The sequence below is a fragment of the Gordionus sp. m RMFG-2023 genome, chromosome 5 (assembly GCF_954871325.1).
Source record: "Gordionus sp. m RMFG-2023 chromosome 5, tfGorSpeb1-WG-v2, whole genome shotgun sequence".
NCBI lineage: Eukaryota > Metazoa > Nematomorpha > Gordioida > Chordodea > Parachordodidae > Gordionus > Gordionus sp. m RMFG-2023.
The window spans coordinates 8,889,376-8,914,453 of NC_088779.1; the positions used below are offsets into that span (position 1 = coordinate 8,889,376).

Below are 25,078 nucleotides of genomic sequence, written 5' to 3' on the forward strand. Positions count from 1 at the left end.
TCTGTAAAAAAATGTAATATATTTTTATCAAAATAATAAACTTACTTATCTATTAAAAAATTGTAATTTTTACCAGTCATTTCATGAATAATAAATGATTTTATATATTATTATATTATAATACCAATTTATAATTCATTTAGTAATACAATAACATTTTAAAATGTTTGAATTTTCTAAATATGATAAGTAGAAGTAAGCTTCCCAAATTTTGGAAGTAAGGATAATATGTTAATTCAAATCGAAATTAACTTTTTTTACATCATCAATGTATCGAATTAAGATTACTCTCTAAATAATAATATATAGCAGAGTTGTTAAAAGAGACTTTTTAAATGGATCTAGATACAGATACATTATCTAAAATAATATCTAGATACATATATTTTAATCAAAAATCTATCTAGATACAGATACCACATTTTTATATCTAGATACTGGATCCAGATACAACAACTCTGATATGTAGTAATAATGTCTTTACTACAATAAAAACCTTACAATATATTTTCTACACATAATGGAAAAATGAATAAAGATTCTAAATTGACTTGAGTAAAAAAATTAACTCCATAGCCTCAATAGGATAAAAATAAATCGCATCAATAAAAAATGTGTTAAGTGCTAATTGTTCAAAATTTTGAAAAGCAAATATTGTTAAAAATAATTAAATGATAGTATTTTAATTATAAATTTTAGTAATTTATACATTATATTGATTAAAGATCTACGCCGAACCGGGAAATTCCATTAAAATATTATAAAGAGTCCGGTAATTAGTACATAAAATTTTTCTAGAACCGAAAAATTTAAGGATAAAAAATCTGGCCCTCGCAAATCAGATTTTTTGTAAATTTCAATAGGTAAAGTCGGGCATTTTAAATTATTTGAATTTCAAGTTAAAACTTTTATACTATTTAAAATTAAATTATATGTTTATTTCTTCGTATTTAAGAGCTGACTAAAATACTAAATCTATAAATAAAATAGTAAATTAAGCACAGACATGAACTATTTAAAAATATATAATAGTGATATAAAACACAAAACCGTTATTATAAGAATAGATAGCCACAAGGAGAGATATAAGAGCATTAATTGACATTGGGAATAAAATAGATATAGATCTTAAAAAATATCATAACCTGAAAATTCGTACAGAAAAATTTAACGGGGTGGACTTTTTGTAAAACTTTAACGGACCAGGCATGACTTTTCATAGAGTTTTTAAAGGCCTGTCAAATTTTAAAAAAATTAGTGAGCCGGGCTTTTAGGACCTCTAATTTTGATTGAGATTTATTTTCAATTATAATATCATTTTTTAAAATCATTTATACATAAAAGTCAGATTGTGCTAACGAAAAGTAAAAAAACATTCTTGCAATACTTTTATAAGGGTCGGTTTTTATTGTTACCAGTCCAGTCTGGATACCGGGGTTTTTATAAAATTTTATTTATCTTATTAAGTAGTGAAATATTGACAGCAATAATATTAAGAATTTTCAAATAATTGCCTATTTTCTTCGTTATTTCGTTTAGGTACATTTATTTTCCTCCCTGAAACCTAAAAGTCCAAAACGTGGAACAAAACGGGAATACAACATAATTTTTAGGCTGAAATAGAGATGCAAAAATGCCTTTCCTGATATTTTTTAATTTTTTTAAGAATATAACATTAGTATTTTAAAACCAGGTTCAGTTTATCGGTTATTGTTTTTTCTTTTAACAATATATATATTTGTTTTGCCCTTTTATTTTTGTACTAATTTTTTTGTTTATCCTTATTGCGAAAATAATTCATTTTTTGGTAATTGATTCGGGGAAAAATAATTTGAGAAAATAATAATTTATTAAAAGAATTATTTATAATCAATAAAAATATCCATCACCAAAAATAAATAAATAAACAATTTGACAAAAAAATGGCCCACAAAACAATTAGAATATCATTTTAAAAAGAAAATAGAAATCTTTAAAAATAAGGAACATAAATGATAAGTGATCAACCCAGATGACCAATAAATTCAATCATAGCACGTGACCTGTCATTTATTTTATTATATCTAATGTATTTTTATGAATACAAAAGCATGCATTAGTTTAATATATTTCTTTACAGGATCATTTTATTTTTTATTATCTATAACATATCGATTATGTTGCTTAAATCATTATGCAAATTTAAATATTCTTTTGTCTTCCTTCTTAGTATATGCAATTATATCTAATATTATTATAATCTTTACACCGTATTATGAGGTAGATTATTAGACTATTTTGTTGATAAATTTTTTGCTTTATGAATTATACTATTTTAAAATGAATATATTTCGATTCATTATATTTTATAACTATTTATCATTTCTAGATATCAGTTAGAGCTATTAATTTAGGTTTACTAAATGCTCTAGGATTTTATCTCTCCTTTCATCCACTCAAGAATAATATAGCTAGTCTTACAGGATTGGGAATTTATTTAATTTCACTAACTATCTTCCATTTTTCTGAATATTTTGTAACGGCATTGATTAATCCAGATTTAGCTAATTGTGACTCATTCTTAATCAACCATAGTACTGCATACAGTTTGGCAGCATTGGCAAGTTGGATTGAATATGTTGTAGAGTTCATATATTTTGCAAGTTATTAATTCATCACTTATTATAATTTGTTATTATGTAATATATTAAAAACATTTTCTCTTTGACTATATAGCAATCAAATATATTTTGTACCATTTTTTTTACCCTATACACTATTAATTTTATAATTTAAAAAACGTTTTATTTATGATATAATTTGTGTAAAATAATACATAGCGTTAAAATACTAAATTAAAATAATATAAAATAAAATAAATAAAATATTATATAAAAACCGAGGTGGGACTACAAGTTCCCAAAAAACATGTGTAGTTATATTTTAAAATTATGATTTGGAGGTTTTGTTTTAAGAAATAAGATTCTTTAGGTTCTGATGTAAGGGCTCTTATCTTATCCCCTATATTTTTTAAAAACTTTAAAGTTCCACTTGGCATATGTCCAAGGGAAGAGATGACAATCGGTGTAAAAATATAATTTGTGAATTTGGAATATTTCATTGTTTTTTTTTCTCGGCTATATAAACCGGATTAGAATTTAAATTTTTTGGGAAAGAAGATACGCATGTGAAGTCCCAAATTAAGGATTTCCCTAAAGACCAAGGCACGGAAGTTAAACCATCTGGTCTTAAGCCATCATCTAACGATAAATTTGTAGGCTCCAGGATGTTTGGTATTCGGGCCCTGGTAAGAGAACGGCTAATAGCTAAATTAATTGCTGCATGCCTTGCATGCCTGCCTTGACTATATATACAATTTAGACCATGTCTCCCTTTGGAGTCAACTAATGTTTTACATTTGATGCATGTATGTGGTTGAACAATGTTACATCCAAGTCGATGGCCTATGGCAACTCTTAATTGTTCATCTGATAAGAGGTTACCTAGGTTACGACTTGGTAATGCTTCCAACCATTCATAGCCACTAGTACAGTCAGCATTCTGTAATAGTTGAATATACTCCAAAGGGGGGTTTGATGAGATTATTTAAAAAAATTTTTTAATTAAAGGTTCGAAAAGAGATTGGTGTGTTAAGATCGTGGGTAAGACAGCTTCAGGTGGAGCTAAAGATGTCCAGGCTGTCAAGGCTGAGTTTAAAAGGTTATCTTTAGGAGAGATAAAAGAAGATATCATGGCGTTATTCATCAAACGCGATGCCAAAAATGAGGAAAGAGATAGAAGGTTTAAAGGATATAAATCTAAACCACCCATTTTCGAGGGTAATTGTGAGAAACCCCAATTAAAATCTTCCAATTTAATATTTAAAATATTTTCTAATAAACTTCTAAAAAATTCATGAACACGATTAATAATTTCATTATTTAAAAAAAAGGAAGAAGATCTAAAAATATGTACTATCTTTGGTAAAAATAAATATTTTTTTAAAAGAAAAAAGCTCTGGTGTGAAGGAATTTCGTTTAAAATATTTTCGAGTCCTGATAAGCCTTCGAAAAATTTTTCCACGAACACCTCACAGTTGGAAAAACTGCTTAAAGGTGAACCTAGAAGATTAATTTCACTTTTTTTGATGATTTTAAACCCTTGGACTTTGAGAGTATTTGAATTTAAAAAGCATATTTCCGATTTAGCTTTATTTAGAGTAAGGCCTATGTTTAGAGAATTTTTCTCTATATAATCTATCGCTGCAAGAATATTTTTAGAAGGTCCGCAAATGGTACCATCATCTAGATACCATATGTTTAAATCTAAATTAAAAGAGGATTTTAGACAATGAACTAGGTTATGTATACCTAAACTAAAAATCAGAGGGCCCAAAGGGTCTCCTTGTTGAATACCCTCGTCAGAAGGAATTGTTATAATATTTTATTTATTTTATTTTATATTATTTTAATTTAGTATTTTAACGCTATGTATTATTTTACACAAATTATATTTTATAATTTATATCTTTTTTATACATATCAATAATTTTAAAAGGTATCAAAAATATGTCATTCTTTTTAATCACTGGGTCTATAATATGCATTATTGGGGATTTAATTCGTAAAACCGCTATGTTTACAGCTGGTAAGAGTTTTAATCACTTGATTCAGTATTCTCCATCAAATAGCCATGTATTAGTGACCAAAGGGATATATCGGATATGTAGACATCCTTCATATCTTGGATGGTTTTTATGGTGTCTTGGCACTCAAGTTTTCTTATATTGACATTTTTTATATTACTTTATTGTTCTGATGAATCTAAATGAATATTTTTTTTATAATTCTGGGTTTACTTCAAAATTGTTACAATCATACAAGAACCCTTTTTTAATCAAGAAGGGTTCATAGCCCTGAACTTGATTACTTCCAAATCAATTAAAATAAATTGGAAAAAATTAGCAGTAAATTTTTTTAACACTTTATTTTATTTGATATTAAAGATATTACTCTGCAACCCTGTATGCTTTGTTGGTTACCTCATTACCTCATGGAGATTTTTCAACCAAAGGATAATGGAAGAAGAATATCATTTGATAAAGTTTTTTGGATCATCTTACATAGAATATAAGTATCAAGTTGCTTCTGGTCTACCATTAATTAGCGGATATCCTATAGATCCCGATTTTAAATTAGAATAATTTCTGTATTACCTTCTTATATACAAACACCTTTTTTATGTATTGCTACACCTATTTGGTCAACACATTTTATGGTGATTATGTAGTGACTAAATGTATTTATTTTTGAAAAATTTTTATTTTAAAATATGTGTTATCATATCTAAGTATTTCACAGTCCAATCTTAATGAGATAAAAGAATAATATTTATCTTGCCAAGATATGAGCCAAAATTTAAATGATATATTTCCCACGCCACTTCTGTCCAAAATTTTTTTAGGGAAGCGATTTACATTTTTCTTATCCATAATATGCTTATGCTTTGAAAGTGATTATCAAATATATTAATTACACCAGTGTAAGTTCATGATTAAAGGATATAATGCTTTGAACTGATTTTTAAAGATAGCTAACTTATTTTAGCCAGAAAAATATTTCGAGATTTCGCTAATAGATGTTCAAACCTTTGTACCATCTATGACCAAAATCCTCACGCTTGTGTGAAATTTCGATAAAATATTATTCATTTTTAAAAATCGTCATTTAGCAATCATAGCATCCTTATTTTTTATAACATGTTCATTTTTCAGGGTTTCTTTTTACAGTAATTTCTGTTTAGACTTTGGAGGTTTTCGGTTTTATAGTTTTTCTCGCTTTATTTTTCGTTTGATATTTATATATTTGAATTTTTACCTCCTTCTTTATTTATTTTTTTTGGAGAAGAGAAATAATTTCGTTTTTCTTTAAAAAAAAATGAGGCTAATTTTTTGGAAAAAAGAAAAAGAATAATAATTCAAATAAATTTGGAAGAAAAAATTAATTAATTAACTTTTTGTTTCTTTTTATAACAATTATCAAATAAATATAAATTGATTAATAATCTAAATATTATAAAAATAAAAATCCATTAATCGACAAAAAATTATGACTTGACAAAATTTACAAAAATATTTAAAATAAAAAATTTTCACTAACGCTATACATAAAAAATTGCGAATACCTCACTTACGTAATTAAAAACAAATTACTGATATATGATCATTACTTGATTAATCACAGCAGAAACCTTTAAGATCCAAATGATATACGGACTTATAATCAACCTATTGAGCGTTTATGGAGGGATCTCATGGCGAGCATCCCCAAAACAGAAAACAGTAACAAAATCTTGTCATTTATATATATTTGAATATTCTTATTTTCGTAATATTAAACATGTCTAATTTAAGTAAACTAATTAAATTATATAAATTTATATAAAACTATTTTTGATTTCCCTTAAAATTCTATCTATAGTATCATGGTTCATATATTATATTTATTCAAATAAATTACTTAATTATCCAGTATTTGACTTATTAGTCTTAACTTAGTAGCATCCAATTAGCACACGCCTTTTAAAATAAATAACAAAATTACACGAATTCAACTAAAAATATATATACGCCATTTTTAATATAAAATTATAGAATGCAACTTTGGATTATTATATCAAAAAATTTCCCACAATAGTCACACGATTGCATATTTATTATTTTTAATAAAAAAATATTAATAAATAAATTAAAAATAATATTAAAATTTTCTCCGAGTTTCAGTGACTTTCTGAAGATTGATTAGATTTTGGTAAATATAGTAGAATTATGTGGGCATGATATAGTGAAGACTGAAACAGTGAAAATCATGGAATATTTCTAAAAAATATTCCCAATATGGAACATTTTCGATATGGAAAAGTAAATAATTAGTTTTACCATAAAAATCGCATCAGTCTCAGAAAATTTAAAAACAATTTTGCAATCAAGTGTATAAACTTTTTATTGTAAATAAAATTTCTCAAGAAGGACATAATTTCATACTGATTTCGATATTTAATCTTATGACAAATGCCAGCTCCCATATTATTATTTGACACTTATCAAATCAGCTGTAATAATTTTCTCAAATTTACAACACGTTAATTTTTACGATAAAAAATGAAATTTGAACTTGATAATAACACTATATTAACTGAAATATTTCATGTTAAAAATAGAAATCTGACCAAATATATATCATTATCAAACATCTTCCCCTCGTCAACAAATAAAATATATGTCAACTTGCAAACTTATGAAGGAATAAAATTCTTTTTAATTGCTGATTGCAATGGCTGGAAAAAAATATCTCACACATTTGATAAGATTGTTATCCATACTCCAAAATATTATGAAACATTGATCAGCTTTCTACTTGATAAAAGTCCAGAGTCTAAAAATATCATTAAAAACTCAATAAACATGGATATAGATGCCTTATTATTATAGGACATGTTGAATATTTTTTAAACCTTTTTATTTTAAAAATACATAAATAATGTTTTTGGTATTTTGTGACTATAGATTTATAAATATAGATACTACCTTTTTTGCAATCAATTGTATTCTATATAAAATAAACTTCTTGTAATTTGGTGTTTCATTTAAATTTATTAAGAATTTAATTCATTAGCAAATAGGAATAAGAGATTTTGCAATGTTTGTCCCATAGATCAGATAATGTCTGAATTTGGGCCAGGCATGATCTACTTTATATTCATGTTATGATATTTTCTTCATGTTTTTGATATAGTCCTATATTTTAGACTCCTCAATATCTCTTTAATTTTACATTATTTTGAATTATCTCTTTAATTTAACAATATTTTGAATTATCTCTACTTTTAGCCATATAAAGAATATACTATATGTTTAAATAATAATATTAATTACAAGGTGATAGCCATTTAAGAATGAAGAGTGAAATCAGGCATTTGTTAGGTGGATAATAAATTTGTTTATTTTCTAAAGCAAGTATCAGAAAATTATCTTTCTGATGAGGTGCGATTCATAAATTTCCCATTATAATAAAATATACTAATGGAGTGTATATTTAATACATTTATTATGAGTTAAATTACTCATTATAGTGTCCTTATATATATATATTTATTTAAAAATTGTTCAGGAAAACATTTTTAAAAAAGAATTTCTAGTATTTTAATTAGGATATCACTTACTAATGGCAATACCTTTTTTGAAGAAAAGGAACACCATTCATTACATTCTTCTCAGGCGCGTACGCAGCGGGGGGGGCAGGGGGACAAATCCCCCCCCCCCCTTAAAGCCAAAAAATGCAGATGCCGGATTATATTTTCCAAAAATATTATTGTTAATATTAATTTATATTTGTTAATATTTATTCTTATCTCATATATATATATATATTTAATTACATTTATTTATCACATTCATCTTCTAAGTTATTTTATCAATCAATTTCGATTTCAAGTTTTCCTTGGCGTAATTTACCTATTATTTTCAAATTTTAGTGGTGTAATATTTATCTAAATTTCTAATAAAATAATAATTATCTCTGAAACTCCTTGTCCAACAGGGAGAAAAAAATTGCAAGCTTGTCCAACGAGATCGAGTCTCCGCCACAGTAACAGCTATTTTGGAGTTAGAAGAGCTGATTATTAATGTTATTACTGAAATATCACAATGGCTTGAAAGAAAAATTTCCTAAGAAGCAAGAAAATTATTGGATTCAATACTTATTCCAAATTTTTTTCTCATTAGAATGTATTATTTAATTATACAACTATTTTATGTAATACTTTTCAAAAACATAACATTGACTTGATTAAGAAGATGAGAATAGCGGAGAGCATTTTATTAGAACTCAAGGAAATAGAGCTAGTGTTGTTGAAGAATTTTATATGTTATTGTTGAGTCAAAAGCAGAGCTATACGTGTTAAATATTTGTCCCCCTCGACTTGCAGCAAGCAAGCTCATCATCAAAACATTAATATAGGATCAGTAGAAGAGTATTATAAAACAAATGTCCCCTCTCCCAACCTTTTTCATATGGTGATAGAAAAAAAATATAAATATTTGTTATATTTTTATCATGAAGATGTTAAAATATCTTATGATGCCTTATTAGCTGAATAACTATGATTAAAAGATTAACTATGGTTGATACAGTCCCAAAAAATGCTATGGATGCTTTTTATTTCAAACACATTTTAGATTATACTCCGAATTATTAAAATGGTTATATATATATTAGCAGCTCTTTAGTAAACTAATGAGAGAACATTCACTTTTTTAAAAAGAATAACAGAGCCTTGCAGAGGTACCATTTGCAGGACCAGGCCCAGATTTTTTTTAAAAATTTTTTCCGGCCCGGGTTTTTTTTAAAAAAATTTTCAGGCCCGGCCCGGCTAGCCCAGCCCGAATTTTTTAAAATAAATTATACTTATTCTTGATATTTATAGCTAATAATGGCGATTTCAAATATTTGGTTTTAAAATATACAACTCGGCTCGGATATTTTTCCTTAAAAAATTTTCAGGCCCAGCCCGGGTTTTTTTTTTAAAAAAAATTACGAGCCCGGCCCGGGTATATTTAAAAAAATTAAAATTCGGGGGCCGGGCCTGCAAGTCTGTGAAAAACATACCTATGAAATACAACATCTGAAAGTAGGTTGAATGATTTGGATCTTTTGAATATTCATAGACATTTAACGCCAAGCAAGGATTGATAATTGAAAAATTAGCTCAAAACACACAAAATACAATTATTCCTAAGAAACTTTTTGTGTATTAATTTATATTTACAACATTTAAATTTTTTATACTTTATATATTTTAAAAGCTCAAAAAATTCAAATTTCAATTTTGGGTCATTTAAGTGATTCATATCGTGGGTTATATTCACTTTATATTTTATGATTCACATTTAAATGCCGGTTTTATATATATAATTTTTTTAATTCACATTAGTTTAAAATTGTGTATTAGAAAAGTTATTAATCCTAATAAATTTATGCTTAGTATTTTTAATTAAAAATATTATTTCTTAAAAAAATTTATTATCCCCCCCCCAGACCAAATTCCTGCTTACGCGCCTGATTCTTCTAGAGGCAACAAGTAATGGTAATGCAAAACATTACTCGTTACTTCAAATTTTTCTTAAAAAATATGGAGAAAACATATTTTATTTAAATTATAGTGAAAGTTAAATTTAATAAAAAAAAATTTCTATACAAAAAATATTATAAATATTAACAGTCAAATATCAAAGAATAGAAAATATTTTTTAAAAAAGGATCCAACAATAAATAAAATATTTACATGACTTAACTGTCCTGTCTAGGAGTAAACAGGTTTCCTTGTTACTCAGTTAAATCATATTAAATTGCTTCCCTACTGCTCCAAGCTCCATTCCTTTCTTTAGTTTTTCTTTTAGATCAGTTTTAGGTAGTGTTGTCAATCGGCTTAGCCGAGTCGGCTCGAACAGAACTGGCCCAAATTTTGGGTCGTTTTTTCGACCTCGACCCGGTTCAAGCCGAAAAAAACGACCTCGACCCAAAATATGGGTCTTTTTTTCGACTCAGACTTGAAGTTTGGTTGTTTTTTTCGACTCAGACTTGAAGCTTGGTTGTTTTTTTAGACTCAGACTTGAAGTTTTTTTTTAGGCCAATGTGTAAAAATATATTTTGCAAACATATTAAATTAAAATTTCAGTGAAGATGTACCATAGGAAAGTGACAATTGTCATAATCGTCATTTTTGAATTTTTTTCAATTTTTTTTAGACAAATGGGTAGCAAGCATGTTAAAATAAAATTTCATTGAAGATGTACCATAGGAAAGTGACCATTGTCATAATCGTCATTTTTGAACTTTTTTGAATTTTTTTAAGGCAAATGGGTAAAAATATATTTTGTAAACATGTTAAATTAAAATTTCATTGAAGATGTACCATAGGAAAGTGACAATTGTCATAATCGTCATTTTTGAACTTTTTTGAGTTTTAAGGCAAATGAGTAAAAATATATTTTGTAAACATGTTAAATTAAAATTTCAGTGAAGATGTACCTTAGGAAAGTGACAATTGTCATAATCGTCATTTTTGAACTTTTTTCAATTTTTTTAAGGCAAATGGGTAAAAATATATTTTGTAAACATGTTAAATTAAAATATCGTTGAAGATGTACCATAGGAAAGTGACAATTGTCATAATCGTCATTTTTGAACTTTTTTCAATTTAATTCAAGCAGATAGATAAAAATATATACTGTAAACATGTTAAATCAATTTTTCAGTGATGAAAAACTTTGAAAAAATTAAAATAGTCATGATGATAATTTTTTTAATATTTTGAAGAAAATTAAAAAAATTCGAAGTATTGTAAAAAGTTGTTAATAAGACGCTACTTTATTGAAAAAATAGCGGAAACTCTTATAAAAACAGGCTTTGAAATACTAATTATAAATAAAATCAGTTTTCCAAAAATAAATAAGTATTTATATGAGATAGTTTGCCACCATTAATTTTTTTCTCGGGTTCTTCTACACTAAAATATTAATATAACATGTTTTACAAATAAGATTTTTACTATTTGATTTAATAGAGTTTAAAATAATTATAACTTTTATCACTTTTCTATGGCTTTTATTGAAATTTTAATTAACTAGTTCATAATTTATATTTTAACCATTTTCTTCAAAATATTCCAAAAAAATTATTAACATTGATATTTAAATTTTTCAAAGTTATTCATCATTGAATTGATATAACATGTTTACAGAATATATTTTTATCTATCTGCTTCAATTAAATTGCATCTTCAATGAAATTTTAATTTAACATGTTTACAAAATATATTTTTACCCATTTGCCTTAAAAAAGTTCAAAAATGACGATTATGACAATTGTCACTTTCCTAAGGTACATCTTCACTGAAATTTTAATTTAACATGTTTACAAAATATATTTTTACTCATGTGCCTTAAAAAAACTCAAAAAAGTTCAAAAATGACGATTATGACAATTGTCACTTTCCTATGATACATCTTCAATGAAATTTTAATTTAACATGTTTGCAAAATATATTTTTACATATTTGTCTTAAATAAAACTTTAAGTCTGAGTCGAAAAAAACGACCCAAACTTCAAGTCTGAGTCGAAAAAAACGACCCATATGCGTCGAGGTCGTTTCTTGGACTCGGTCGAGGTCGAAAAAAACGACCCGAGCTTTGGGTCTTGGTCGCGACTCGCGGTGTTTTAACAACACTAGTTTTAGGATCTCTACTCTCTACTATGCTCACAATGCATATTTAAGGAGATTTTTCTAAAATTCTCTTATCTGATTTTAGAAAAAATTTAGGTAAGAGTTCAATTTATCTGGTTATTTGTCAATACCGCGAAAATTTTAGCGCGAAATGTAATATCGCGAATTCATTACAGCGAAGGTAGATTAACGCGAAATAACGAATGCATTACCGCGAATATAATATTGTGAATGCATTATAGCGAATATAATACAGCGAAAATATTAAAGCGAATGCATTAGCGCTAATGTAATACCGCAAAAGTATTATCACGAATGCATTATAGCAAATACATTGTAGCGAATGAATTATCGCGAATGCATTATCGCGAAAATGTAAACTCGTATTTATTATAGCGAATGCATTAACGCGAATGCTTTATCGCAAGTGTATGATCGCGAACAGGGTTTCGAACCGTTTAGTATAACGGTTCGGTTCGTTCCGGTTTTTAGTTTAAAATTTTATAAAGGTTTTGTTCCATTTCGGTTTTTTAAAAAAAAATCATATCGGTTCGGTTCGGTTTATAATTTATAACGGTTCTTTTCGGTTTGTTCCGGTTTTTATAAATTTAATTTTAAAAAAAATTAATCATTAACCATGTATATATTAATTTTAGAGAAAAATCTTTTTATAATTTCTTATTTAATTTAACCATGAATGATAATCGAATAGATATTTTTATTAAACTTATTAAATATAAATTAGACAAATCAATTCTTTTTATTTCATAAATAAGATAAACACAAACATGCGCAAATACAATGAGGAATAAAATAACACATGAATATAATGAAATTTATATTATTTATTTTTAAAAAGAGAATTGGAACGGATAACTAAAATATTTTCTAATATTTCAGGATTTAATTTAGTTCTTTGCGCAGAGAGTATAAACTTAAGGCTAGAAAATGCTCTTTCTACGGATACCTGCGTAGCTGGAACTTAGCACAACCATAGCTAACTTATAAAGTTCTGGCATACTATTCTTTACATTTCCCCAATAATTCAAAAGATTTGCATCTTTTCTAATCTCTCTATATTATCAAATGACCAAATTATATACTCTATTTCTACACATTTATTATAATTTTCTATGCCCTGAGAACTATTCTTATTAAGGCTTTCATGAGACATTAATAAATCTTCAAAATCATCATCTAAGTTATCTTTCGAATGTGAACACGTAGGAATAGTATCTAGATTTTCAATATTCTGATTTAAATTTTGGATTAAGTTCCAAGTTTTATAAAGATGTTTTTTGGCGATATCTTTTTCTTCAAATGATAAAAATACATTATATCTTGGGTCGAGATATATAGCTGAGCAAAAAACTTCATTTTTCAAATTAATCTCTCGTGCTTTGATTGTACAAACTAAAAGTTTGGCAAATGAAGTGTCTATTTTGCTAGTTTGCATGATACATTTGATCCATGCTGCATAAAAATCGCCCATGGTCATTTGTTCACTTTGTATATATTTTGTCAAAATATAAGATGGATATAAAGCTTTTAATATATCAATAATTATTTTCCATTCATTCTCTGACAAACATTTTTCACGATCATTACTTTGGGCCGATATTTCTTGGCAAAAGTTTTTTAACTCTAATAATCTTTCCAACATTAAATAGATTGAATTCCATCTTGTGCAACAATCTATTAGTGGCTTTTTTAAATTTAATTTGGACAAAATAGACATTGTAGTCTGATTTCTTATTTTTTTGCAAATGTTTCTTGCTTTATTAATAATAACAATTTCATTTGAATTTTTTATGCAATCATTAATTGCTAATTGAAATGTGTGGGAGGCACATCTAATGCCCATTAACATGGATCTCGTATGAGGTACAAGATTAATATTTTCAATATTAAAAAAAGTTCTTCATTTTCATTAACAATTATATCATCATTGTTATTTAAATTATCATTATCTAAATAATCATTAAGGATATCATCTTCTTCATCATGATGTATTAACAGCTTAATTAATTTAATCATGTTAGCTGCATTGTCTGTGGTTATCGTATAAATTTGATCAATTCTTATTTCATGTTCGTTTAGAACATCTAGAATAATTTTTTTTAGATATTCTGATGTATGTCTTTCTTTTATCTCTTTCATGCATAACGTTCTTAATTTTATTTCTCCATTATCTATAAATTGAATATTGATCCCCAGTATGGACCTATCATATCGAGTTGCAATATCTAATTTTAACGATATAAGTTTTTGGTATATTTCTTTTTTTAAATTTTGCGAAAAATCAAAAGCCATTTTTTTAATATTATTGCGTATATTTTCAAAATTGATGGTTAAATTACCACCCAATCCTACAATTATCGGATCTATAATATTTCTAAATGCTTTGTCATCAATTGATTTTATTGGTCTCCCATGAACTGTGATTAACTCAGTGCAGGAGCGGATTAAAGTGTCTTTATTAAAATTAATTTGTATTGTATTAGTTTTGGTAAAAGCATTTTGAATTGTATTATGATTATTTGCATTTTTTGTTATTGTTTTTTTAATAGTCAAATTATCTTCCTTTTTTTTTTTAATAATTTGAATTCCTATCGTGGAATCTTTCTATATGTCGTTCAAGATTTGCTGCATGGTCCCCGGTTAAAACTTTACCACAGTTTTCTAGTTAACAAGTAGATTGATTTTTTACAATATCTAATTTAAAATATGATCGCACAGGATTTGACTTTTACCGAACCATTTAATAGATACTAATATGCTATATGATGATGAATAAGATCAGAATCTTTTATTATAAAAATAGAATAAATAAATTTCTTAATAGAATCAGTATAATTTTTTATTTATCTTATCTGACAAGATCTCCCCCAAAAATGTGAATTATATGCAGGCCTACCCTTCATATAATTATGCCGATTTTTTCCTCAAAAATACTAACAAAACAAACTTAACACAGATGAAACTAAATAAGTGAATGGAGCTTACTAATACCATTTTAATAAATAATTTGATTTAATAGACAAAAGAAAGAAGCAAAAAGATAAGATATAAAATAAGAAGAAAAGAAATAGAAAAACTGTTTAAAATTCCAAAAACAACTGTCTTTTATTAAAAAATTAAAGTTAATTAAATTAAAACTTTAATGGATACTTTATCATTTTATAATTATCCAATTGAATTTCATGTGTTTAAATTTTATTTGGTACTATAAGATTTAGAAGGTTAATCAGTAAGTAGTTATTATTTCAAGAAATTATCCACTAAAGTGTAAATGGAAATAAATAAATAAATTAACCATAAAATACAGGAATATTCATTAACAATCATATGTTTTTTTTAATTTCAGAATTCTAATATTCATTTAAGTCATTATAAATTATTCATTATGAAAATATTAATTAATAAGAAATTAATATAAAACAGTATTTTATTAAAAGTAATCAGTACCTGATTTTCTTTAGATGTTAGTTAGAATTATGATTTTTCCCAAATTATTAGCAAGTATTAATAAGCTAATTAATAACTAATATACATATATATGTATATATAAGAATAAACTTGTTAATTTAAAGAATAGTCTTGTTTGATTTTAAGATTCTTATCTAATTAACTGGTAATTCGCCTAATCTCTATTAAATTGAGTATTTATTAAAGTGAAAAGAAAAAACAATAAACATGGTGGTATTAATTGACATGTAAAAAAAATTCAATTTGAAAAGAAATAAAGAGTTTAAAAATTTCCCCAAGGAAAATTCAAATTTCAAATTTAGGTTAATAATGTTTAAATTTAATTATTTTTAAAAACCGTTTTAAACCGGTTTAAACCGGTTTAAAATATTTATAACGGTTCGGTTCGCTCTTTTTATAGTTTCTTTATAACGGTTCGGTTACGGTTACGGTTCAGAAAATTATAACAATTCATTCCGGTTTGGCGGTTCGGTTCGGTTCGAAACCCTGATCGCGAATGCATTATCTTAAATGAATTACATCAGTTGCAATATTGAGAATGGAGTTTGATGAAAATTACAATTTTATTTATCGGCCTTTAGACAGACAGCAAAAGCTGTGTTGATCACTAAGCACTCTTGTTTATCTGATCGAAATTTTAAAAATCAATTATTAAAAATAAATAAAAATTATTACAAAAATATCTAATATTATAATATATCATTATATTTATAATAATATTTTTAAAAAATTATTATAAAAAGCAGAGACATCGGGTCGGGCCGTATTTTAAATTATTAAAATATACGGGCCGGGCCTGAAAATTTTTTTTAAAAAAATACCCGGGCCGGGCCGTATTTTTTTTAAAAATTTATACAACATGAATTATTATATTCGTCAATTAGATATGGTTATAATGATTATATATAGTTATGATTAATATAATGTTTGGTGAAAGTTAACACTAGCTAACTCCCATAGTATCTATTACATAATAAAATTATAGTTTTCCTACCATGGAATAAATACGCAAAGGATTAAATACATATATAATATATGTTGTATTTTTTATTAATTAAAATATCATTTTTATTTTTTTTATAAATTCATATTATATTCTCAAAATATTATTTACACAAATTTTTTATAGTATCAATTTGTAATATGCTAAATATCTGTTTAGATTTTAAAAAAAATAAAAGTTTTGTTAAACGGCTCGTTTTGAGCCGATTTTTAAAAACAGCTAACTCAGTTCTTTATCCAGAAAAATATTATGCAAGCCTGAAAATTTTGCTCTTAGAAGGAGCAAAGGTCTAGACATATAGTATCGAAATTTAGAGGCTTAGTCAATATTTTTCTGGCAAAAATATTGAGTTAGCCGTTTTTAAAAATCGGCTCAAAACGAGTCATTTAACAACAAGAGCTAATATACTTGCTTATTAAATTATAATACTCGCCGAAAAATATGATAAAATACGAAATAATCAATTTTTTGTATATACCAAGTCGAATATAATTTTAAAAAATTCCGAGCTGGGCCTAAAAAACAAATTTTATAAAAATTCAGGCCGGGCCTCCAAATTTTTTTTTAATATCCGTGCCGGGCCTAAAATTTTTAAACCCGGGCCGGGCCGTAAAAAATTTTTGAAAAAAAAATCCGGTCCCCCAAATTTTTTTTTAATATCCGTGCCGGGCCTAAAATTTTTAAACCCGGGCCGGGCCGTAAAAAATTTTTGAAAAAAAAATCCGGGCCGGGCCGTACATATGGTACCTCTGCAGGTCTCTGATAAAAAGATATCTTATTGTTGTATATTATTATTATTGATATTATATTGGGAAATTTTTTTGTATAAAATATTTAAAAATCGCGTTATCTTTTTCACAAGGTAAAGAGTAACGCGTTCTTTTTTCAGACGTAATGAGTAACGCCTTTCTTTATTGAAGTAGCATTAACAGCACTACAAATAAATGATTATTCTCATTTGTATTTTAACATTGCAAAAAAAAAGTGGGTATAGAATACTATAATATTCAGCCAGTAATGGAACATATTAATGAATATACTATTTCTTGAATATCATTACCTAATAATATAGATGAAAATTTTTGGTGCATCCATTATCAAATAAAGGAGATATTCTTGATTCACCTAATATAATAATACGCTCAAAAAAAAGGATGGTGAATAAATATATCTTAATTTTAATGAATTTATTATGTTCAAAAAAAAATTTATTTCTTTTACACAGGTGTAAATCCTCACTAGAAAAAAATTTGTCTAGCAATAATGTGCAGCCACTGTGTACTATTTTTATACAAATTTTAATTATATTACCTATACGCATAACCAGTTATGGGGCAATAATATTTAAAATCTCAGACTATAAAAGAAAAGCTGTTATATCGATAAATTATCATTTGGTTAATATAAGCAAAAAAAAGTATTTTTAATGACAGCTGATGGGCCATTGAAAGATATCAAGTGAGATGAATGATTCAGAGATAGCAAAGGCCTATTTTTTCTTTCATGGCCTGCCTGGTCATGTTGGCAAAGAAAATGCATGCCCTTTCACGCTTGCTGCTAATAAACTTATAACCATCCCCGCCCACTCGAAAGAATATTTTAATCACACCCAAGAAGTTAATGATTTTAATTTTTTTTTCTAAATTTCTAAAAATTTATTACTTTTTACACTTTTTTTAATTTATTCTATCATTTAGTTGTATATTTCTCTAATTCCTTATTAATAACAAACTAAATAATTGCCATATGAAAATTTTAATTTAAAAGAAGAATATCCATTTAACTGTTCGTCTTTCTTCTATTAAACAAATGCATATAGAAAAATAATCATTCACTGGAAGCTAAATTTATTAGGGCTAATAAAATTTTACTAGCAATTTTCTCAAAATTCACTGGAAGCTAAATTTATTGGGGCTAATAAAATTTTACTAGCAATTTTCTTAAAAAAATTTATTGTTATTTGTTTTATGAACGATGAACCTTTGAAGTTCATCCTCACAACTTTCATAAGTAGATATTGTCGCCTCATAAGAATTAAAAAAGCTAGAAATTAAACAAATGTTTTATTTAGTATATGCAGTCCTATCAATTATTTAGCACTTTTATAGTTGTTATATAAATATATACTGCCTTTTCATCGTCTATTAAAAACGTAAGGCTTTTGAAATTTGGATTTAGAATTAAGCCTACGCCTACCTTATGTATTGGTTTCATAATAAATCTTTCCTTTAAAGGAGATATTGTAATGTTTCTTAGGATCATTATTGTTCACATTGACAAAATTATTTTTATTTCCATAAATAAACTTCATTTATTATGGGATGAGAAGCTGCGCTCAGATTATCTAAGCATTCTTTGAATAGGAATAAAAAAAAATCAAACTGGCATGTGATTTTTAAATCCAGTCACCAATCTGTTTAATTCTCGTTTGTTAAGCAGATAAACTTGTATTTCATCATATGATTTTAAGAAACTTTGTATAATGATATATAGTTCCATCTCATTATTATATCTTGCTTAATGGAATGGTTTAGTTTGCTGCATATTGTAAAATATTGCACTATTAATTTTACACCATTTTATTAAAGCATTGCATCAATTACCTTTTAGATTTGTAGGTAAATACGAGAAAATTTAAATAAGTTAAGATGTTTAATTTTGACATATTATGATTTAAGTGCAAATGATTAGTATTAGTATATATATTAAAGATAAAATGAAAACATTTAAATTAAATTTCTATTTCTGAACGAGAGTGGAAACTAATTAATTTTCACTCAATTGAAATTTTATATGGTGGGGGTGTTGTTAAACGGCTAGCTCAATATTTACGCGAAAAATATTAGCAAGCCTGGAAATTTTACTCATAGATGGCAGAAAGGTTTGGACCGGGCTAAAATATTGGGTTAGCCGTTTATTACCAACACTAAATGCGGAAAAAAATGTTATTACTAAAATGCGTAAATTTTGTAATCAAAAAGAATTAAATTAAATATCAAAAATATATATTATAATTATAAAATTGCAAATTTATATTCATAAAAAACAATTTTGAAAATTCAATTTCCGTGATTCAAGGGAAATTTATTTTAGCGTCCAACTCCAATGACGCCCGTAAAAATTTTGGAATCACACCTAATTTAAAATTTTTTCACGCTTTCGCTGTGACCTTACCGTGTCACGCGAAATTATAGGACCCTGCCCATTCTTAGTAAAAAATAGATAATTTTTAACCTATGAATGTTAATTTTTATTCCTTACCTAGTTTAAATAATGAGGCTTAAAAGGGTTTGTTAATTTTGTTGGGAGATATAAATGGCGGCTCGGGTGCATTATAAGGGGACTAAGTCTTCCTCACTAATTTTATTTTCAGCCCCCTTTCGAAATTTTGAGAAATGGCTGAGCTTTGCCAAAAAATTTTAATATTTTATCAAAATAGTTAAATTTGAACCTTAATTATAATTTAAAATTTTTATAGAACAAATATATAAAAAAATTTTTTTTATAGCCACTAAGATTTGTTACAAGAGCACCTTACCAAATGGCAATGATATAATAAAATATTTAAATTAGTTTAATTTGTATAATTAAGAAAGAAAGATTTTAGCTTCTTAGTTTAGTTTACAATTTTTATTATTATTAATGGCTTCATGTTTTATTTAAATATATCACTTGAGGAAGATATACCTCAAACCGATATCCTACTGTTATAAATGAATGTAAATATTTGTAAAATCACGTTGGTAGGATTTAGATTTATAATTTGATTTTGGGGGAAGTTTATATTATGATTGCGATTTTTGAGGTATTTTTATTTGATATAATGTAATTTTTATTTTTAATACTGATTTTCATGATTGTGATATTTATAATTTTTTTTAAAAATATATTTTAAACTTGAGCTTCCGTATAAAAGGAAAGCGAATTGTTATATAATATAATTCATTCGTTTTTTCCTTTTTATAAAATATTATAATTATGCTTCCTTTGTGATTAATAAAAGATTTGTAATAATATTGTAATTTAATTCTGGGAGTAATATTCAAGATATAGGCGGACAACGTAATACTAATTTTGTTGGAAAGACAAAACTTCTCAAAGCTATCAAGATTAGCTAAAAAAAAATATTGTAAATTCCAGCAACTAGCACTTCTTCTGAAAGAAGAATTAGCATTGCTGGAAGGTTTTTAGAACAAAGAACATGATTAATTACAGAAAATGTGTATTCGTTATTATTGAATATAAATATTCAATTTATTTTTCTTTCATAAACATTTTATTAGATCAAATAAATTCCTTATCCATGATTTAAATTGAGAATTTTTTTTAATACTTAGTACAGTAATTTTTTAAATTATAAAACTTTTTGTAGAGATGTAGTAATGAAATTAAATCTCTTTTTATTAAATGTGTAAAAAATTGAAAGAATAGGCATATTTAAATTTTATAAAAAATGTGCATGAAGGCAGGTAAATCTTTTTACTAGGACAGGTGGGTAAAGAATTTTACACTAATGTGCAGTTATATTTTTAAACTATGTGTGGGTTTAAAAAAATTTAAATATTGGGCTGATGGGCTAAAAACTTGGAAAAAGGAATTGGGATTTTAAAATTATATTTTAAATAAAAATGTTATAATTTTCTGAATAGAATAACTCTATTGGCACTTTGAAAAAAGTGTTATTAATGATTAAAAATTTTTATTATAAATTCTATATATACTCCTTTAGATGCAAAATTAAAACTTTATTTTAGAATGTATTATTAAAATAAACATTAGCATCATTGGGCACAAAAATATAATATAATCATATTAAGAGTAGTTTTAAAATGTATTTATGGATTGCAACCTGGCCATTGGTTTTATAAATTGAGCCATGTAGGAAATATTTTATAAAAAAATAATTTTCTACTGGTGAAAAAGGTAAACACTATCTTATCAACAAGAGAATCTTAAAGGTTTTATGCCCATGTCTTATTTTTTAGACTTTTTCCTCCTAGTAGCTAAGGGTTAGAAAATGTAGAATGGTTAAAAAGATGCTAAATGAATGACTGATAGCAGAAAGGTTTATGCAAAGTAAATAGTTTAAAAAAATTTGGCCATATGCTAAAGGTTAAGGTCTATTAAGTCTAATTTTATAATGAAGGAAATTATTTTTCCAATTTTTACAGAAAACAACCTCATGGATGAAGTCATTCTTAATGTTAAAAATAAATAGTTTAAAATTTGGACATATGTGATGAGGGATTGGAAGGTTTTTTAAAATTCTTAATTTTAATATCAATTACAAATAATTAGTTAAAAAAACATGAACTAAAATATTATAAAACCAGTGGTGGGGGAAGGGGGAGTTAAAACAGGACTGAGAACCAGAATCCTTTTTTAAATTTAGGGTTCAATAACTGTTTTTAATATTAAAATTAAATATAAAAGAATATGCAAATTAAAGCATATAATTTTTTTTATTTTAGCGTGGAATCCTCTTTATTATATTTTAGTGTACTCCATTTTATATAGAAATTTGACCAGCATATTTTGTAACTTTTTTTAAATAATATTTACTATATAATATAACATATATTTTAGGAATATTTATTTTAGCTTGATGAATTATCAAAAGTAAGGCCAAAGAAAAGAACATAATCACAAGGTAAAATAGTTATATTAAATGCAAGCTGCAATGAACATCAAAATTAGGCATAAAAAATCTATATTTTAATTTTAACATCTCAATCTTGGAAGATATCATAATTGTTATATTCTAATAATAATGATAAATTATTTTTATAAAAGGGTTTTAATATGGTAAAAGGGTCATTCCACGTCAAATGAGCAAAAAAAATGAAATTTTCGGCCGACCCCTTTCGATTTTTTTATATTTTGGTAAGCAAAGAAAGGTCAATGTAACTAAGAAATAGCCAAAATTTTAGCCTCCTAACATTTATATTTTTGAAAATATTAGGGTTTAAAGTAGCAAAAATGACGTATTTTTTCCATTATCTGCATTCATTCAATTAAGCATATCTTAAAAACTACATAATTGTAAATAACGAATTTAATATTAAAATTACGTACAAAGATTCTACTTTTAGATAAAAAAAAAATTTTATTTTTTTTTCCCAATTTCCGGCCATTTTATTTAATATATAAGGACTAAAACGATTTTTTGGAAATAATACGACCTTCAATTTTTTTAAAAAATTTAGTAGACATTATTAAACTCTTACTTTATATTTATAAAAAAAATTAGTCTGGGACGCTGCCATCTTCATTCTCAAAATCGATAAAAATGTTTCGAAAAGTGTATAAATATTTTCCCGAAAGGGGGCGTCTTTGTATAAAATTATATATTAATCAGTTTTTAATGGTTTTTCTTGGACTATTTGATATAATTTAAAGGAGTATTTCTCTTGTAAGTGAAAATAACAATAATTCAATTATAGAAATTGTCTATCGATAAAAGAAATTTAATTTATTACTTTATTATAAAATTATTTGCCCATATAACATATATTTAATGAATATTATTCAACCAAGTTTATAGTTCTTGAATATATGAATCAGAATCTTGTGCTTTTCATAGACCAAAAATAATATCAAAATTTTCTATACTCAATTTTTTAAAATAATTTTATATTTTTAAAATATTACAAATATTAATTTATTATTATTATGAAATTATATACAAAATAAAAGTATTATCATAAAATAACCCAAAACAATATAAATATTGGATCGGATTTTCTAAAATCGGCATAGCCTTACTAAATTAGAATAACCATAAAAAGTGTTTAAATCAATAAAATAAATAAAAATTTTAAAATTGATTAACCCTTTCGCGCCCAGCGAGTTCATTTGTCATCAAAATTTTTAATATATTAATTTTTATATTTAAAGAAACTAATGGTTGGTACTTAGAGATATTAATTTATAAAACAATATTTATTATTTCGTATTTTGTCAGTAACCTGTCAATCATTATTTTATTATATCAAAGTACATGTATTTTTTGTTCATGGGAAATATTCTGGGCGCGAAAGGGTTTTAATCATTCAATAACACATGCTCACTATATTAATTCATTTTTTAATTAATTTCTTGGTATTTTGATTTATCAACACCTAACCCCAAGCCTGGAAAAACTATAGACGAATATACAGTTAAAATTGTACAAGAATTTTATTGTATGGACGAAATAAGCAGAATCATGCCAGGCAAGAAAGATTGCGTTTCGATTTTGACCAAAGACGGAAAAAAGAATACCATACATAAGAGATTAATTTTAGATAATTTGAAAAAATTTTATATATTTTTTAAAGAAATGAGGCCTGATAAAATTGGTTTTTCGAAATTCGCAAGCATTCGCCCAAAAATTGTATACTCGTTGGAGGTAGTGGTACACATGTATGTGATTGCAGCTACTAACAAAATTTTAAATTACTGATCATTGGATCAAATTTAACCAATGATATGTTACCCTTTAAAACATACAAACATATTTTACACTTAATAATTTGTAATTCGCCTCAACCATCCAGTTATATGGGCAAATGTTTGTCCAGGGTCAACACATTTACGTGATCAAATAGAAATATTGTTTCGTTCTAAGGATATCGAATTTATAACATACAAACAATGGCTATCCGTAGATTGAACCACTCTTGAAACAATAACCAAACCAGTAGGTGAATTTATCAATGCTTTTTTGAAAAAATGGAATCTTTATTACTCCATTTTTTTATTTTAACGCAACAATCGTTGTATCAAAACAATCTAAAATTGAGCTTAGACGAAGACCAATATTTAATTTTGTGATTTTTAAGAAAACTATAGCTTTATACTTCAGGATGAAGTACAAAATTATCATTGGAATAGGGCTCAATCCACTGTTCACCCTTTTCTTATATATTATAAAGATAATTTTGCCAATATTTGTTGCCTAAATTATGTAATGATATCCGAATCTTTGCAACACAATACAATAGCTATAATTTCAAAAAAACATTGGTAAATTTTTTAATTAATAAAATTTGTAGGCCAAATAAAATTTTTTATTTTCCGGTGGATCCGCTGCACAGTATAAAAATCGTAAAAATTTTATTAATATTTGCCATCATGAGATGGATTTCGGGGTACAGGCGAAATGGCATTTTTCTGCTACAGCACACGGGAAAAGTGTTTGTGATGGGATTGGTGGCACTGTTAAAAGATTAGCCGCTAGAGCTATTTTACAAGGCCTTACTCAAAGTACACATCATATGAATTGTATGAGTTAGCTAAAGAAAATATTAATGTCATATATTTTGAAGATGACCAAAATAATTT

At 25.9% G+C, this 25,078-nt stretch overlaps 1 protein-coding gene across 1 annotated transcript; it reads left to right on the forward strand.

The window, feature by feature from the left end:
• The first annotated feature begins 2,511 nt into the window (after positions 1 to 2,511).
• LOC135929531 (protein-S-isoprenylcysteine O-methyltransferase-like) lies at positions 2,512 to 5,263 on the forward strand. Its single transcript, XM_065466147.1, has 3 exons — positions 2,512 to 2,642; positions 4,537 to 4,754; positions 4,985 to 5,263. The coding sequence occupies exons 2-3, from the start codon at positions 4,548 to 4,550 to the stop codon at positions 5,180 to 5,182; spliced, it is 405 nt and encodes a 134-aa protein (XP_065322219.1). The 5' UTR covers positions 2,512 to 2,642; positions 4,537 to 4,547; the 3' UTR covers positions 5,183 to 5,263.
• The last annotated feature ends 19,815 nt before the right edge of the window (positions 5,264 to 25,078 follow it).

Excerpts from the sequence above, each read along its gene's own strand:
- LOC135929531 (XM_065466147.1), top strand. The coding sequence starts at position 4,548 with ATGTCATTCTTTTTAATCACTGGGTCTATAATATGCATTATTGGGGAT. Across the intron at positions 4,755-4,984 it reads TATGGTGTCTTGGCACTCAA|ATATTACTCTGCAACCCTGT; the intron begins GTTTTCTTATAT and ends TTGATATTAAAG.